Source organism: Miniopterus schreibersii, assembly GCF_964146895.1.
Source record: "Miniopterus schreibersii genome assembly, chromosome: 16".
NCBI classification, from domain to species: domain Eukaryota; kingdom Metazoa; phylum Chordata; class Mammalia; order Chiroptera; family Miniopteridae; genus Miniopterus; species Miniopterus schreibersii.
The window spans coordinates 13879635-13894345 of record NC_138116.1 but is presented as its reverse complement, the minus strand read 5'-3'; the positions used below and the strand labels follow the sequence as shown (position 1 = coordinate 13894345).

General features: G+C 53.5%; 1 protein-coding gene across 7 annotated transcripts; it reads right to left on the bottom strand.

Annotated features, from left to right (window-relative positions):
* Positions 1-830: 830 nt before the first annotated feature.
* Positions 831-12365, bottom strand: LOC308568642 (septin-4). 7 transcript variants are annotated; one of them, XM_081161821.1, is made up of 12 exons: positions 12034-12365; positions 6967-7260; positions 6516-6609; positions 5991-6077; positions 5366-5489; positions 2573-2707; positions 2342-2459; positions 2151-2252; positions 1855-1951; positions 1599-1761; positions 1332-1431; positions 831-1059 (listed from the first exon to the last, which is right to left on the bottom strand). In XM_081161821.1, exons 1-12 carry the CDS (start codon positions 12034-12036, stop codon positions 1000-1002), a joined length of 1377 nt encoding a protein of 458 aa, XP_081017947.1. In that variant the 5' UTR covers positions 12037-12365; the 3' UTR covers positions 831-999. The 7 variants fall into 7 exon arrangements, with proteins under 7 accessions (XP_081017947.1, XP_081017950.1, XP_081017952.1 ...); XM_081161824.1 differs by having other exon boundaries at positions 7217-7260; positions 12034-12156; XM_081161826.1 differs by lacking the exon at positions 6967-7260 and adding an exon at positions 11729-11754 and having other exon boundaries at positions 12034-12150.
* Positions 12366-14711: the final 2346 nt, after the last annotated feature.

Below are 14711 nucleotides of genomic sequence, written 5' to 3'. Positions count from 1 at the left end.
TGTCCCGCGACCAGGCTCTTCGCTCCTCCCTCTCTTGGGGAGCCCGAGCGGAGAGCAGGACGGAGGGTGCCGCTGGGGGGCGCCGTGGCCCCGCATACACCGCCCCTGACAGAAATGGAGAACAGTGGGTTCAGGTTCTCAACAGATAGCTTGAATTTGGAGTGGGCCCTGAATGCTTTAAGGCCACGCACGTCCTGGAGCCAAAATGTTTGAACGTGTCTGTTTATAGAACGTTGGAACTTTTACCACAGTTAGTAAATTCCAGAACAGGAACCTTGCCTGGGTCTAGTGCAGTGTCTGCAACCTAGGAGATGCTTAATAAATATTTGTTAAATGCTGAACTCTTCCGGGGCAGTGACTATTCATTCCCAGCATTTACTGTAGTGTTCGGTAATCACAGAGGTTTCAACATTTGTCCAGTGTTCTGTCACAGGATTCCTCGAGTGCAGAGCTTAATTCTGTATATCCCTTTCCCCAGATGAGGGGAACAGGAAGGCAGGAGGCTACATGCAGTTAATACCATGTTTTCCTAAGGGCAGGTATCACATCCAAAACTTCCACAGAACTGAACGTACTGTATGTGGGAAAAATGAAGAAAGGCCCAGGTCCCAGATATTAGAGGCAGGATAGATATAATCAGTAAAAAGGAGAGGCCAGACTGGGTTCTAGGGAAGGGCTGAATCCTGTCATGGGAGAGAAAATTTCCCCCACTCTCCCTTCCCTACTAGAAGCCATAAACCAGCACCCTCCTCCGGCAGCCTTTCAAAACTGAGTCCTAGGATCTTCTTGGTTCCCAGGAGGTGGTAAAGATACAGACATTGACACCAGAAGCCACCTATATATTTGTTAAACTTTATTTCCTCTGAGTCTCTGGGAGGCAGCAGGGATGTAAGGCGAAGTGGCAGTAGCTGCAGGGGCCTGAGCAGAGCTGGTGCTGGGAGGGGCTGGCATAGGCAAGACAAAGGGGAGGAGATTTAAATATCCAGGGCTGACAGCCAGCTAATGGGTCTCCTTCATCTGTCTTTGGATTTTGTACAGCATCTCCTGCATCCGCCGCAGCTGGAACAGGCACATGCATCAAAATAGGTACTTTCAGAGAGTCCTATAGTGTTAGGGAAGTATCCCCAAGCTCTAATCCCTTGAGCCAGGGTCTTGGTAGCCCTGGGGTGTGTTGGAGACCCTGGGTAGAACCACTAATTATCCAGCCCAGGACTAAGATATGCACCAGGGCCAGGGATCTTCCTATTCCCAAACCAAGGGACACTAAGGTTTATGATCAAGCAGGGGAATTCCCAGGCTGTCAACCCCTACCACCCCATACCCCTTCTCACCTCCTCATCTTTCTCTCGGATCAGCCTTTCAGTTTCTTGATCTGTCCCTGGTGGGACAGCAGGGATGGGGAAGTCGGTACCACTCTCTCGAGTCAGTTTGCTGAGGGAAAGGGGAAAGGAGGGCTGGTAAGGCTAAGGGGACCCCAACACCTGCTTGGATCGAGCCCAGGGTCTGTAGAAGAAAAAGGAAGGGCTCAAGGGCTCCGTCTCACCCAAGGCTGTGCTTGGGATCCCCCCTGCCAGCTCCGCCCTGGCTTTTGACCATACTTGCGATTCCGTTCTTTCACCACCAGGCGGGTCATGCTCTGGATACACTGTGCCCGGTAGTTCTCATAATGTGTCTCCCGTGTCACATCCTTCAAGTCCTGCATGTGAGTACGCACCAGCATTGTCCTCAGCTTCACAAAGTCGCAGTGCCCTGGGTTTTCCACTGCATAGCAAGGCTAGGGGTCAGCCAGGGACGTGGGTAGGGTAGAGTCACTGAGGGCAAGGAGGTACCCCAATCAAAAGTTCAGGGCTTTACCTTCCACGATGCCCCAAGGGTAGAGACGACCCCTGACTCGTCGCCCTCTGGCCTCTACCACAGTGTTGCTACCAATGACAGCAAATGGGATGCTTTCCTGGAAGAAGTTTGGGGTGTCTGTCAACACGCCCCCTTCTCACCTGTTCCTTTTTACCCACATCTTCATCTTCTCTGCTTCACTCTAGGAAACCAGGGGCCTCTCCCACCCCACACAGCCCATCCTCATACAGAATGCTACTTCTTTCTTCTGCCCAAAAGAAACAAGATGGGAAAGGGATGCCCTGGGGTGGCCCCACCTTTAGGGCTTGGTCCTGTAATTTGAAGTCCTCGTCCTCATCAGAGTCACAGTCTGGGAACTGGTAGACCTTGATTCCAAACTGCTCTATCTCCTCCCGAATCTGGCAAACACATGAGGGGCCCACAGTTCTGGGGACCCCATCCTTTCCAGAAGCCCGCCTACTCCCCTCCCCGCACCAGCTTCCCTCACTTTGCGTTTCTTGCGCTCCACTTCAGGAGGTGTCAGTGTGTCCGCCTTAGCCAAGATAGGCACGATGTTGACCCGCTGATGCAGGGCCCTCATGAATTCAACATCCAATGGCCGGAGCCTGGGGAACAGGAATCTGTGACCACCTGCTTGTGGCAGCCCTGCCCCTGGTGCTCTTGGCCTGTTCCCTTGGCAGCACCCGGTGGTGTCAGGAGCCTCAGGCTCGGACCATACCCGTGGCCGAAGGGTGAGATGAAGTAGAGGCAGCAGTGCACCCTGTTGTCTTGGATGTTCTTGCGGTTCAGGCCACTCTCATCTCGGAAATACTGCTCAAACTGCTGGTCGATGTATTCTGCCACAGGCTTCCAGCTGGGGCAGGGACAGACAAGCAGAGAAACTGGGAGTGGGGGCTGCCTAGTGAGCTTTGGGACTACAGAGTAGCCCCCGCCCTGAGCAGTGTTTTCAAGACTTTGTTATTCCCTGGCTTGCTGCACTACATCTTCAGGAAGGTACCTGGTGGGACGTGGGTGCATCTCACATGTCCTGATACAAAACCAGACTAAGCACACAGGCGGGGTTCAATAATACTAGTTTGATGGGAGACAAAGAGCTCAGGTGACCAAACAAAGCAATAAGAATAGCAAGGTGCCTGCAGGTGAACACCAGTTGGGGGAAGCCAAGGCAGCCCTAAGTCAGGTTCACGGTCCAGCCTCGGAGCCTTTGTTCATATGGTTCCACCCTCTTCTCCACCTCTTCAAACCCACTCCATCCTTCAAGGCCATATCCAAGAACCAACTCTTCCATCAAGTCTCCTTTGCCTGCACCAATGCACACTCTCCCCTTCTCTATACCACACAGTGAGATAGATGATAGACAGAGATAGATGATAGATAGATGATAGATAGATGATAGATAGATGATAGATAAATAGATGATAGATAGATGATGATAGATAGATAGATAGATAGATAGATAGATAGATAGATAGATAGATGATAGATAGATGATAGATAGATAGATAGATAGATAGATAGATAGATAGATAGATAGATAGATGAGAGATGATAGAAAGGAAATCAGGGTCTTGAATATATATGATTATTTATAGAGTATATATATATAATCTCACAGTGTGGTAAAGATGAGTTTATATATCTGTATCTATCTTGAACATATATATATATATATCTTGGATATATAGATATAGATATATAGATTCAAGACCCTCAATTTTCAAGTCCTTAGTTGAATCCTCACTGATCAGTGCCCTGATCAGTGGACATTCTGAGCATCATCACTCTCATTTTATACAGGAAGGAACTAAATCCAGAGCAGCTAAGAGATTTAATCCAGGTCATTATGGCCAGGAAATTCTCTACCCAACCGTGTCCCTGACCTTCTGATTCTCAGCTCAGTGTGTTTATCACTACACTGCCTGATCCATTAACTAACTTGTTACCCAACTAACACTCATATTAGAGAACTATTGCTCCCCACTCCCCTACTCCCACTGCCACTAGACTGTACGCCTCTCAGGGACAAGGATCATTCAAACTTGTTCTGCATACCTTAAAGTGTCCAACACAGGCTAGACACCTAGTATATGTTCAATAAACTCCTGCTGGTTGACTAAATGAATATATGAGGAGGCACAGTAAACTGTGAGGTGCCAGGCAAATACAATATTATTATTATGGACAGTAAAAGGAGCTAAGTAGATTGAGAGTAAAGGAGGGGATGATACAGTGGGAACCAGGAGCTGGCTGAAGCAAGAGTTTCAGGGAAAGGCCAGTTTACTGAGACACATTCCTAGAGCAGGAAGGGTAGTGATGACATGGAGGCCACCTCAATCCATCAGGAATATTTGTGGAGACCACGAAACATGTACTAGCACAGTGCTGCAGCAAGAATGTAAGAAATGACCCTTCCCTCAAGGCTCAGACTATGAAACTGAAGATAAACCAGAGTGCTGAGCCAAAAGTCACATGCTGCAAGGATAAAGCATGTGATGATGGTCCAGAGCACAGAAAGGTCTGTAAGGGTCCGATTAGTTTGTGAGGCAACTATCCAGAGTCAGCTGCATGGGCTGTGGGGTCAACAGCAAGGGACCCCACATTTTAATTTTGCCCTGGTCTGCAATTATCATCTTAAAATCCATGGGTGTGATGTAAATGGCACTTTACAGCTTCTAATGCACATTCCCATGCATCATTCTAGGTGATTTTCAGGTCAGCTGGGTGAGGTGAAAAGGGCCAGTATTTTCCAATTGAAGAAACAGGAATGCAGTCATTTGGTCAAGATCGAGCAGTTCCTAAATGCTGACTCAAAATTTGAACTCTCAGTCTAGAGGTCCTGGCACTACCCTAACTTCTTTATCAAAGGCACCACCCTTTCTCCTGTCTTTATCATCTATGTGTCTCCTCATCTACGTACTTAGGTCTGACCATTATCCCTCCAGTTGCTGGAAAAAAAACCCCAAAAAACCCAGGGATGATGTGGGTGGGGGGCGGTGTAGCAAAGCCACCCTTTCTTTTGGCAGGTAGCCTAGAGTGTGCCTGGAGTTTAAACAAAATTCCACTTTCTTCCCTTTGTCTCTTCTTTCTCTCCTTCCATTTACTCCTCCCTCCATTTACTTCACCCCTTAATAGCACTTGGTTGTGGCCCCTAGAATGTTGCTGTGAAAGGAAAGGAAGGAAGGAGGGTGACATTTACTGAGCACTTACTACATGTCAGGCCCTATTCTACATGTTTTCACATGTGTTTGATTGTTTGAAGCTCTTCTTTCTTATCTTGTGTCCTCACCCCCATTATAGAATTACAGGTCAGAGTTAGAAGGAACTTTAGAGACCATCTATTTCAATCCTTCCCTCTCACTTTTCAGAGACAGCTTCCAGTAAGGAGCAGTGGCCACGAACATCTTCCTCCTGATAAATTTGAATATGTCTTTGCCTATGTGCGCACCTGGGTGTGTGTATGGAATGGGTGGTAGGTGGGGAGGCAGCTGGGGTTGTGCCTGGTCAGACATACCACTCTGTGTTGTTGACTGCATCCCCAAAACCTGGCGTGTCCACAATGGTGAGCCGCAGCTTCACGCCCTTCTCCTCTATGTCCACTGCATGCTTAGTGATCTCCACGGTTTGCATGATCCGCTCTAGAGAAGGGGGAAACTGAGGCCAGGGCAAGAGCAAGGCCCTGCCCTGTCAGAACAAACTGCCCACCCTAACCAGCCTGGCTGCCCAGACTGCCTTGTCCACACTGCCCCCCTTCCTACCCCGAGGCTGCCTGGGGGCCTGTTCTCTGGGAACCAGCAAGGAGCACATTTCCCAACACAGGAAATGCCGGTGGCTGTTGGCTCTGGCCCCAGCCTCTTGTTGCTCTCTGCTCTTTTCTTGGATTCCTGGAATCCTTTTGGAGGTCAGAGACTCACTCAAAGGGCAGGATTCTGGTCCCTGCCCTGCCTCAGCACCCAAATCTTTAGGGAGCTGGCTGGTGGGCTGCCAGGCTAGATAGGCCTATAGAGAGATGCTGTCAGTGTGTCTAGAAGCCATGGTTTCCTGCGTACTGGGGAAGGTCCCATCCCCCAGACTCAAGTGAGTTTGTTTTCCCAAGTCAGGTCTGCCTGCCTGTCTTCATGCTCCCCAGCTTTCCCTACCTTCAGCACTGAGGAGTTTCCGGTCCTTGTAGAGATCAGTGAGGAAGAGGCTATTGACAAGAGTGGATTTCCCCAGGCCAGACTCTCCTGACAGGGGAGAGAGCACAGAATTACCAAATCAGAAGATGAGATCTATAGCCAAGAGGCAACCCCACTAGACAAAGGTGTGAGGGGAGATTCTTCTTATCTAATTGGGAAGAGACCAACCAAACCATAGCATTTTAGAGCTGGAAGGAAACAGAGAAAACAGCTTGTCCAGCCTTCTCATTTGAAGGAGGTCCAGAGAAGGTAAGAGATCACCCAAGGTCCCCCAGAAAAAGGCAAATACAAGAAACCTACTGGTCAAGTGTTCTTTGTACCACTTTATCCCGCACACAATTTCAGGCACCCATGGCTCCTAGCTACTTTGCAAAAAGGGATCGCTGCTAGCTTTCTCCTTCGCTCCCCATACTCCCTCCCCAGGTACATACCGTCCCTACCTGAAGCACCCCAGCCCAGGTCAGCCCAGCCCTGCCCCTGCTCTACCTGCTACCATGAGGGTGAAGTCAAAGCCTTTCTTCACGGACTTTCGGTGAACTTGATTGGGGAGAGTCGCAAAGCCCACGTACTCCTTGTCATCCTAGTGTCCAGGGAGGCAGAGTGCATCAGGGCAAGAGGCAGGAGGGGCCCCAGGACCCAACACCAGTCTTCTGCCTCCCTCCTCAGTCTCTGGCCAGCCTTAGAGGAACAGTGCCAGAGTCCACCAGCTGGACTCCTGCTCCTGCTGATAGTCAGTTTTCAATGCACATCAGGGCCCACGCACAGAGCTGGGGCCAACACAGGACAGAGAGAAGCTCCTGCTCAACATGCATGAACATGTGTGCGTGCACATACACGGGTGCATATGCACACGCACACACTCAGGCTCTCTCTGCTTCCTCCCTGGGTCTTCCTGCACCAGCCCACTGAAAAGGAAGGACAGGACTGGCCGCTCTACCTCAGAGGAGTCATAGGGATCAAGCCTGCCCCATGGGCTGCGGGGCCGGGCTGAGGGGCTGAGAGGGGCTGAGGCAGAGAAGCACTGCTGACTGTCAGAGGGCTGGGGCCACAAGGGGGTTCTGAACTCCGGGTCATCCTGGTAGAGGTCTGGGGCCTGGGGCCTTGGCTCCGGAACTTGGGGCCTTGACACCCAGGTCTTGGCCTCTGGTTGGTGGCTGCACTGGTTTCCTGGGAAATCCTTCACGAACTTGTTCAGTTCTGCATCATCCGTGTCCTCCAGGAAGCGCTTGATCTGGGGGGTGGGGGTGGGGTAGGTGGGTAGGTGGCAGGAAGGGAAGAATGAAGGAGGAAGACAGGAGAAGGCAAGAGGAAAGTGCTTGTGGTTAGAGGGCAAAGAAACTGCACTAGCAGCCAAGGCAGAGGAAGTGCTCACCATCCCTCCCTCACCTGCTCACACACAGGTCCAAAATGCCAGGAGAGGTCCCAGCGTCCAGGAGTAGCCCTGGGCAGCCCCAAAGCCTAGCAACTGCCTTTGGGAACTGAGTGGCTTCAGTCCTGATGCCCCTCTCAACAGGGTGCTGGTTGAGACTGCCCTTCCTGGGGGTCTGGCCAAGCCTGAGGCCAGGGATTCCCCCAAAGGCCAGAAAGTCAGACTGAATAAGGGGGAGCAGACAGAGGCATCGGAGCTGAGAGGAAAATGTGGCTCAGGATTCAAGGAGAGTGCCCAGAGTCAGAGGGGGCAGGGGCAAGAGGGCAGGAGGGAGGGGAGAGGGGACCTGCCAGCTATATATCAAGAACCAGCAGGGGGCTCCATGCCTTCTGCCACTGCAGGTCAGGGAGCTCTGGGACTGCTGTGCAGACTCTATTGGGCATGCTCACTGCCCTGAGCTCAGTACAGCTGACCTGACTCCCTCTTATTCCAGACAATGAGCCACACCAGAGCCTGAGCCCGGGACCCAGGGGAGAAGGGTAAACCTGTCAATGAATGCTGTGTATGGATGGAAGGGATCTGGGAGGGACCAGAGGATGTAGGATGGGAGGACATCAGCCTCTGGAGCTGCTGACAGCCCCCAACTGTGAGGGACACATAAGGGGAAGCACCCCTCAGTTGCCCCTTGCCCCATCTGCCTGGATCTGGGCTTACCCAGCAATGCAGGAGGGCATCTGTCCTGAACTGGGAACCACAGGGGTCGTAGACAGAGAATGGCTGGCTCCTCTATAGAGACCAGTTCCACCCTATCTCCAGCTTGGAAGAGAGGCCGATCCCCTCACTCTCACCCTCAGCTCTAGACCCAAAAGCTTCCTCTCTCTCTTGGGGGCAGCACCCTTTGTGGGGTGCCTGGCAGTGCTGGGCTCAGCTCTGCCTCACAATAGCCACGTGCTACCCCCAGACAATGGACAAGGGCCGGCATCAGAGGCTAACTCAGCCTCTGGGGATGGCCAAGCCAGCAGGGGTTACCCTGGACCACTGTGGAGTCCCAGCCAGGGTCAGGGGAGCTAAGATGGCCACAGTCTTCCTGCAGGTCCCCGTTTTACAGATGGAAAAACTGCAAAGGGGGACATGCATAATGCCAGGTTAATGCCAGGGGGAAGGGATTGAGAGGGAGGCTAGGGGGAAAAGTCCCCTTAGAGCTGTCACCTCTTAAGTCCCCATACTTGCTTATAGACAAATCTACAGGGCTTGCCCAAATGGGGGAGGAAAGAGGCCCTTTAGACTGAAACTGGAACCAGCATGTGGGGGCTTAGGGACCAGAAGAGGCTGTGCTGAGGCAAGCCTAACCTTATAGGCTTTCTTGTCCATATTATTTGTAGGGTCTAGTGGAGTGACAACACATCCCAGTTTATGTTTGTTGTCCAATGATTAATTGCGCCCCTTTCCACTCTCAAAATGTCCCAGCTTAGACAATGAATTATATGGCAATAGAGAAGGGATGGGGCTGGCGGGTAGCAGGTCTTGTTTTCTGGTAGCTAGATAGTCTGGGGAATTCCAGGAAATCCTGTCCCCTGTACAACCCCACAGTGGCCCAGCAGTTGGTCTGGGCGTCGGGGGAAGGGTGGGAGAGGACTGTGGTCCAACTGGCTTCCCCAGGGGTGCTGAGCAGGGAAGGGAGAGGGAAGGCGCGGATGGAGACCCCCACCCCACACCTCCAGCAGAGCCACCAGGAATCCAGCACCGTTCTCCCTCCAGCCCTGGCTGCTTGTCAACAGGGAGGGGCCCACAAGGGCTCTAGGAAAGGAGTCAGGACACCAGGGTCCTCACCTCCCTTCTGTCCTTCCCCACCCCCAACTGTCAATGACTAAATATCATTTTTTGACTTTTCCAGCCAAGGCAGGGGGAAGACAGGTCAGGTCCACCCATCTCCCAGAGCAGCACCTTACCCCAGCTTCAGTCCTGTCCTCAGGGACAGAACTTCCTTGACATCCCATTGAACGATCCATGTCCCACGCTTCAGACTCCCTGTCAGCAAGCTCTAGGTCTAAGTTTATCTCTCAGGCAAAGTTCCTCACACACAGAAACAGCCTGGTCTTGATGTTCTTGTTGTAATCCCGAGTCCTGGCTTGCTCCTTTCCCTTTCTATTTGACCCCCGTCTCTGTCAGGGGCCAAAAAAGCCTGTGGAATGTCCTTCCCCACCCCCTCCTCCTCCCCTTCCCTTGGCTCCCACCCTCCAAGGACAGCTCAGCTGCAGCAGGATCACTCGGTTTCTCTGCAGTTCCCTCCTCCTCTGATTGGCTGCCCCATGACGCCTGCCCGCTGCCTACCCGGGTGGGCACAACACCAGCCTTCCAAGTCTGTCTGCAGCACAGGTTCTTGATCTGTTTGGCCTCTCCCGTTAACCCCCAAGGACACCGAGACCTGTTAGAGGGTCGTGAGCTATCCCCAAGGTGATCTGGCCCATCTGTCCATGGGGCTGGCTACCCAGGAGACTCCACTCCCAAAAGGATTCCAGTCTCTCTCTTTCACTTTAACTTTAAGCAGTGCTCAAGTAGGGTGGGATGTCCTACAATCCCCTGGTCATAGGTCTCAGGGAAACGGATCCAGTTTTCTTCCCAAGTGTCCCTTAATGTTTTTCCAGCAGAGAACCCCACTATCTTCAGAAATCTGCCCCTAGATTTCCCTGCGGAGAGCCACAGAGGGACTCCTCCCACCCAAGGATAGTCAAGGGGACCTGTATCACTTCCACCACTTGCAGAGTCAGTGGGAGAGCTGCTAGCAATTGGTCTCTGAGGGGCATGAGTTCAGGCAAACAGGAGGCTGGCACCCCAGTGACGAGCTTCCAATTAGGTGGGAGTCGAATTAAGGGGCCTGACTGGGAGTGTGCAGATGGAGCACTTGACTAGGAGTCAGGAGCCCAGTGTTTCTGGTTTGGCCAGAAACACCCCTTGTAATTTTTGAATAGTGTTTTAATTTCAGGGCCTTAATGTCCAATTGTGAACAGTGAACCTGAGGAGAGAAGGTTCATCACAAGTCTCAGGATGGTTATTAATGTTGGCCTGTCATTCTTTTTGCATGCAGATTAAAACCCCCAGGGGTTCCTGGATTAGGGAGCTCTCCCCACTGATCTCCTTTCAAAAAGAGACCCTCACAGAGGACACTGGCTTGAAATGAACCAGTCTAAGGACTGAGCTGGCTTAAGGGCAGGGGCCTGAGGCTGAGGACTCTGGTAGTGGTGGGGTGCCTTTAATTAGAGAGGAATAGGGTGGCCTCAGCCAAATTGAAAGCACCAAGACCTCAGCTGAACTGAGCTTAGTGTGTGGTCGAAAAAGCCCCTCTTGGCCTCTACTGGGCTTGGCACTAGGGACAATCAGTGCTCCCCCAGGCTTCCATCTCTGGAACAATCCTCCTGCCTGTCCCCCTGTGGGGTGAAGGATAGAGGGAGGGATAAAGACAGGCACCACTTGGCCTCTCCCAGGAACCCCCCTTTGGGGAAAGTCACAGGGTCACCAAGACTTCCTGGCCAAGACTTGGGCCTCAGCCTGGACACAGCTTGAGAGACAAGAGCCCAAAAGGTTGGCCTTTCCAGACCCAGAAACTTCTGATTCTGTGGGGCCCAGGGAGCTCCCTTCTGGAGGTTGCCACAGCCAACATCCTGCCTCACAGGCTGGTTATGGATCTCCTCCTGCTGTAAACAGCCTGTGCCTCCCAATGCAGAGGGCAAAGGCTGGGGGGCTTCCAGACTGGGAGAAGCTGGCACTGGGCCTGACGCCCTGACACTTGGCACAGTGTGCTTGTGGTAGGCTCTGGCAACAATGGCAGGAGATGAGCTGGCCAAACATCAAAAGTTCCTACCTGGGGGCCTCCAGGGAGGCTGGCTGGGGCTACTGTTTCTCCTCCCCCTACAGGCAGGTGGCAGGAATGAGTCGTCCACCCCCACCCCCCACCCCCGCCCCCCACCACTGCAGAGGGACCAGGTTTGGAAGGGGGGTGGCATAGGATGCTGCAGAAGGGAGCTTTCCCGTGGTTCCTCTCTTACAGGCAAAGGGATATAGCTGATCCCAACGAGTAGATGGTGGACTGGGCTTCCCTTTCTCACGGGTTCCTGGGCAGAGGGCCCTGTGGGAAGGGCCCAGGTGCTGTCCCTTGCCAGGCTGTCGGAAGGAGGGCCCAAGCATCTCACCATCCCGCCACAGGAAGCAGGCACTGTTTGTGGGCCTCCTCTGTCTTCCAAAGGAAGTTGGTGCTGGCCCCCGAGCTTAGGGGAGGTGGGTGAGAAGGGGTCTCGCAGTAATAGTTGACCCAAGCAAGGGCGGGGACGCTCACCTCCGCTCATCGCTGACGCGCCCTCCCTAGCACAACATACGCTTATGAGCCGGTGCACCCCAAACCCCAGCATGGACCCACCCCTTTGTCCAAGAAGGGGATCGGGCCCGCTTCGTAGCTGCTCAGATCAGAAATAGAAACTTGGGAACGGCGATAGAGCAGTGCCTGCCTGTGACCACGGCCGGCCGGCGACAGCGCCCCACCCGGCACATCCCGAGCTGCAGCCCCACGGTCCCCGTGAGCCGCGCGGGAGTGGCAGGCCCTACGCGACCCGGCCCTGCCCGGTGCCCCAACCTCTGCCTTACCATGGCTGCAGCCCGGGCAGGGCCGGCTCTGCCTGGACAGCGCCAGAGGAACCCGCGGCCAGAGCTGCGCGCCGACCTCGCCGCGCCGCACCGCCGGCCCCGGCCACTCTCCGCCCTGAGCGTGGACCGGCGGGGGGGCGGGGCCCGGTGGCAGGGGCGGGACGAATCAGCCCCGAGGCGGGGTCTGCATCTCCGCGGAGCGGGTAGCGGCGTGAGGGCGCGAGCCGGTCAGGGGCGGCCAGCCGGGGGCGAGCCTTGCAGCCCGCGCCGGGCGCAGAGAGGCGCCCAGACAATGCTGCACCTGGCTCTTCCTTACTCAGCTCCTGAAGAGCGGCCTCTTGGGGCGGCGCATCACCCTCGGGGTTGAGCCAGTCCCTAAAGAAAAAGAAAGGGTCCACCGGGCATCCCCAGGAGATGCCTTTGGAAGGAGAGGGGGGTTTGCCCCATGAGTTGGAGAGAACACATGAACTCCCCCAGAGTCCTCAAGGTTTTCAGGAAGTGCATCTATGTCCAAGTTACTGATTATCCGTAACCCCTCCACATGCCTAAGGTTGAATGGCAGACATTCTCTACCTCCACCCAAGCTGTGAAGAGACAGGAGGTACCCTTTGTGCAGGACCCTAGATTAAAGATTAAAGAGGATTTGCTGCAGGAATTATCCAGGGATCATCTGCTGGAAGGGTGGAAGGGAGAGGTTGAGTGGCCTTTCCAGCTTGCCCAGCGCTGAGGAAAGCAGGGAGGGCCACAGGAGAGGCCATCCCAGGCATGCTGGGCAAGCAGGAGAGGTGCTGTGGGGACAGATGCCCCCGCAGCTTGAGGCAGTAAGAGGCTCACAGGGTCAGCAGCAGTCAGGGGGAAGAAGATGCTCAGGGGGTGGGGATTTCCTGAGCTAATACAGGTCTGAGCTGGTCAGGCTTGGATGGAAGTTTCCAGAAGCATGCCCTCCCTGACTCCTAAAAGCCCTCCCCCAGAGCAGACTGACTGGCCCGAATCCACTCTGGACAAAACTGAAGCCCATAGGCATAGTCTTCTCTGTTGGTGTAAGTGCGAGAGACCTGCCTACCCTACTTCAGTATGATCTGTGATCCTATGGTCATGGCTGGGATCAGTTAAAACTCATCACAGGGTGGGAGGGGAGCCTGGGTAGACAGATGAGATCAAGCTGAGAAAACCAGGGGCTGCTATTGGAGATGGCATTGGATATTTGGCACGAGTGGGCTGCAGGATGGAAGGGGTGGTTGATGCTTAAAGAAATCAGTTCATGCAAGGAAACTTTCTACCTGGGTGACTTTGCCTCACCTCTCTGGGCCTCAGTTTTCACACCTGAAAACGAGAGGATTAAACTAGGCTAAGAGCAGCTTGGCTCCACTAAGAGGATGAGAAAGTCTCCTGCCTGGGGTAGATCAGGAGATCTGAAGCTGCACTCAGGAAAGCAAAGACATAAAGGACTTTCTTTAGAAAGAAACCAAAGGCTGTTGGAAGTCTGCAGAAGCACCAGCAGTTGCTGCCGTGAGGCCCGGATGTCAAACTTGGGCTACACAAAGCCCCACTATTGAGAACTAGCTGGTAGCCACTAGTCCTCATGCACCCACACATAAGAATACCTCTTGGGCGCTGCCACCAGCAGTCTGCATGGCCTGGGCTGGGGGTGCTGGGCCCAGGGGAAAAAGGCCCCATCACAAAGCCTTGTCTTCTACAATCATAAAACATCCCTCCTTCCCCCAGTCCCAGCTGCAGTCCAAGTGTGGACACAAACACATCTCAGAAGGCTGCTCGGCTAGCTCATCCTCAGCTGCGGCTGGAATCCCAGCTCTGTGCTGGCACCTGCTGCCCAAGCCCCAGAGAGCCTTGTGTGTTCTGAGGCACTTTGGAGCCAACTTGCTTTGAGGGAAGTGAGGCCCCAAGAGAGACCTGGGACCACTGAACTCATCCATAAGCCAAGAAACTTGGGGTCTTAATAGTCTTTTTGTAAGCACTGAACCACAGGCTGGATGTGAGGCATGCTGGGCAAAATAAAAAAACAGATATTGAGTCATTCTGCACGTGCAAACCCCTCAGCATTCAGGGAGCTCTGGGAGAACTTGCTCTTAAGTCCCCATGCCAGCTTTGATGCTTATTGCACTGCCTGCAAGTCCCTACTCCTCCTTGGACCTCTGTTTCCCCAGTCGAAAGAGAGGACTGGACTCCCCCCAACTCCAGCTCCCACATTCTGTGTTGGTACAGGTAGGGTCTGACACCTGGTCAGAAGCAGGACTGAGATACAGCTGCCCTTGCCTGAGTCACTGACCACTGAGTTCTTTTCCCCACCTCCAGCCATCAGGTGGCCTGGCCAACCTCAGTGCCCTTTGGCTCTTGGAGCTCCAGTTTTCCCTTGAAATCTAACATCCCACCAGGCACTGATGTCCTTACCTAGAGCACAATTTCCCAGGCACTACTGGGGTAGGGTATTCAAGCCAGAGGTCTGAGGAGTGGACATTTAGCTTGGCACAGAGGGTGACTCTTCTGGGAAACTCAGACCAGCAACCACAGCTCCAGCCTGCTGTCCTGGGCTCCCTCTTCTCAGGTCAGACCAACATGTTCTCTATAGAAAATCTCTTGGCCCCCTCCACTGGATCTTTCCTGCCCACTCATCAGTGAAGGTTGTATATCACAGAGCTAAACGAGAATGCTACCCCTGG

What these genes read in the sequence shown, in the direction of transcription:
- LOC308568642 (XM_081161820.1), bottom strand. Translation starts at nt 9,407, where the DNA reads ATGGATCGTTCAATGGGATGTCAAGGAAGTTCTGTCCCTGAGGACAGG. An exon ending in TACAGGACCAAGCCCTAAAG is followed by an intron (nt 1,952 to 2,150) that starts GTGGGGCCACCC and finishes AACTTCTTCCAG; the next exon opens with GAAAGCATCCCATTTGCTGT. An exon ending in CCCTTGGGGCATCGTGGAAG is followed by an intron (nt 1,762 to 1,854) that starts GTAAAGCCCTGA and finishes CTTGCTATGCAG; the next exon opens with TGGAAAACCCAGGGCACTGC.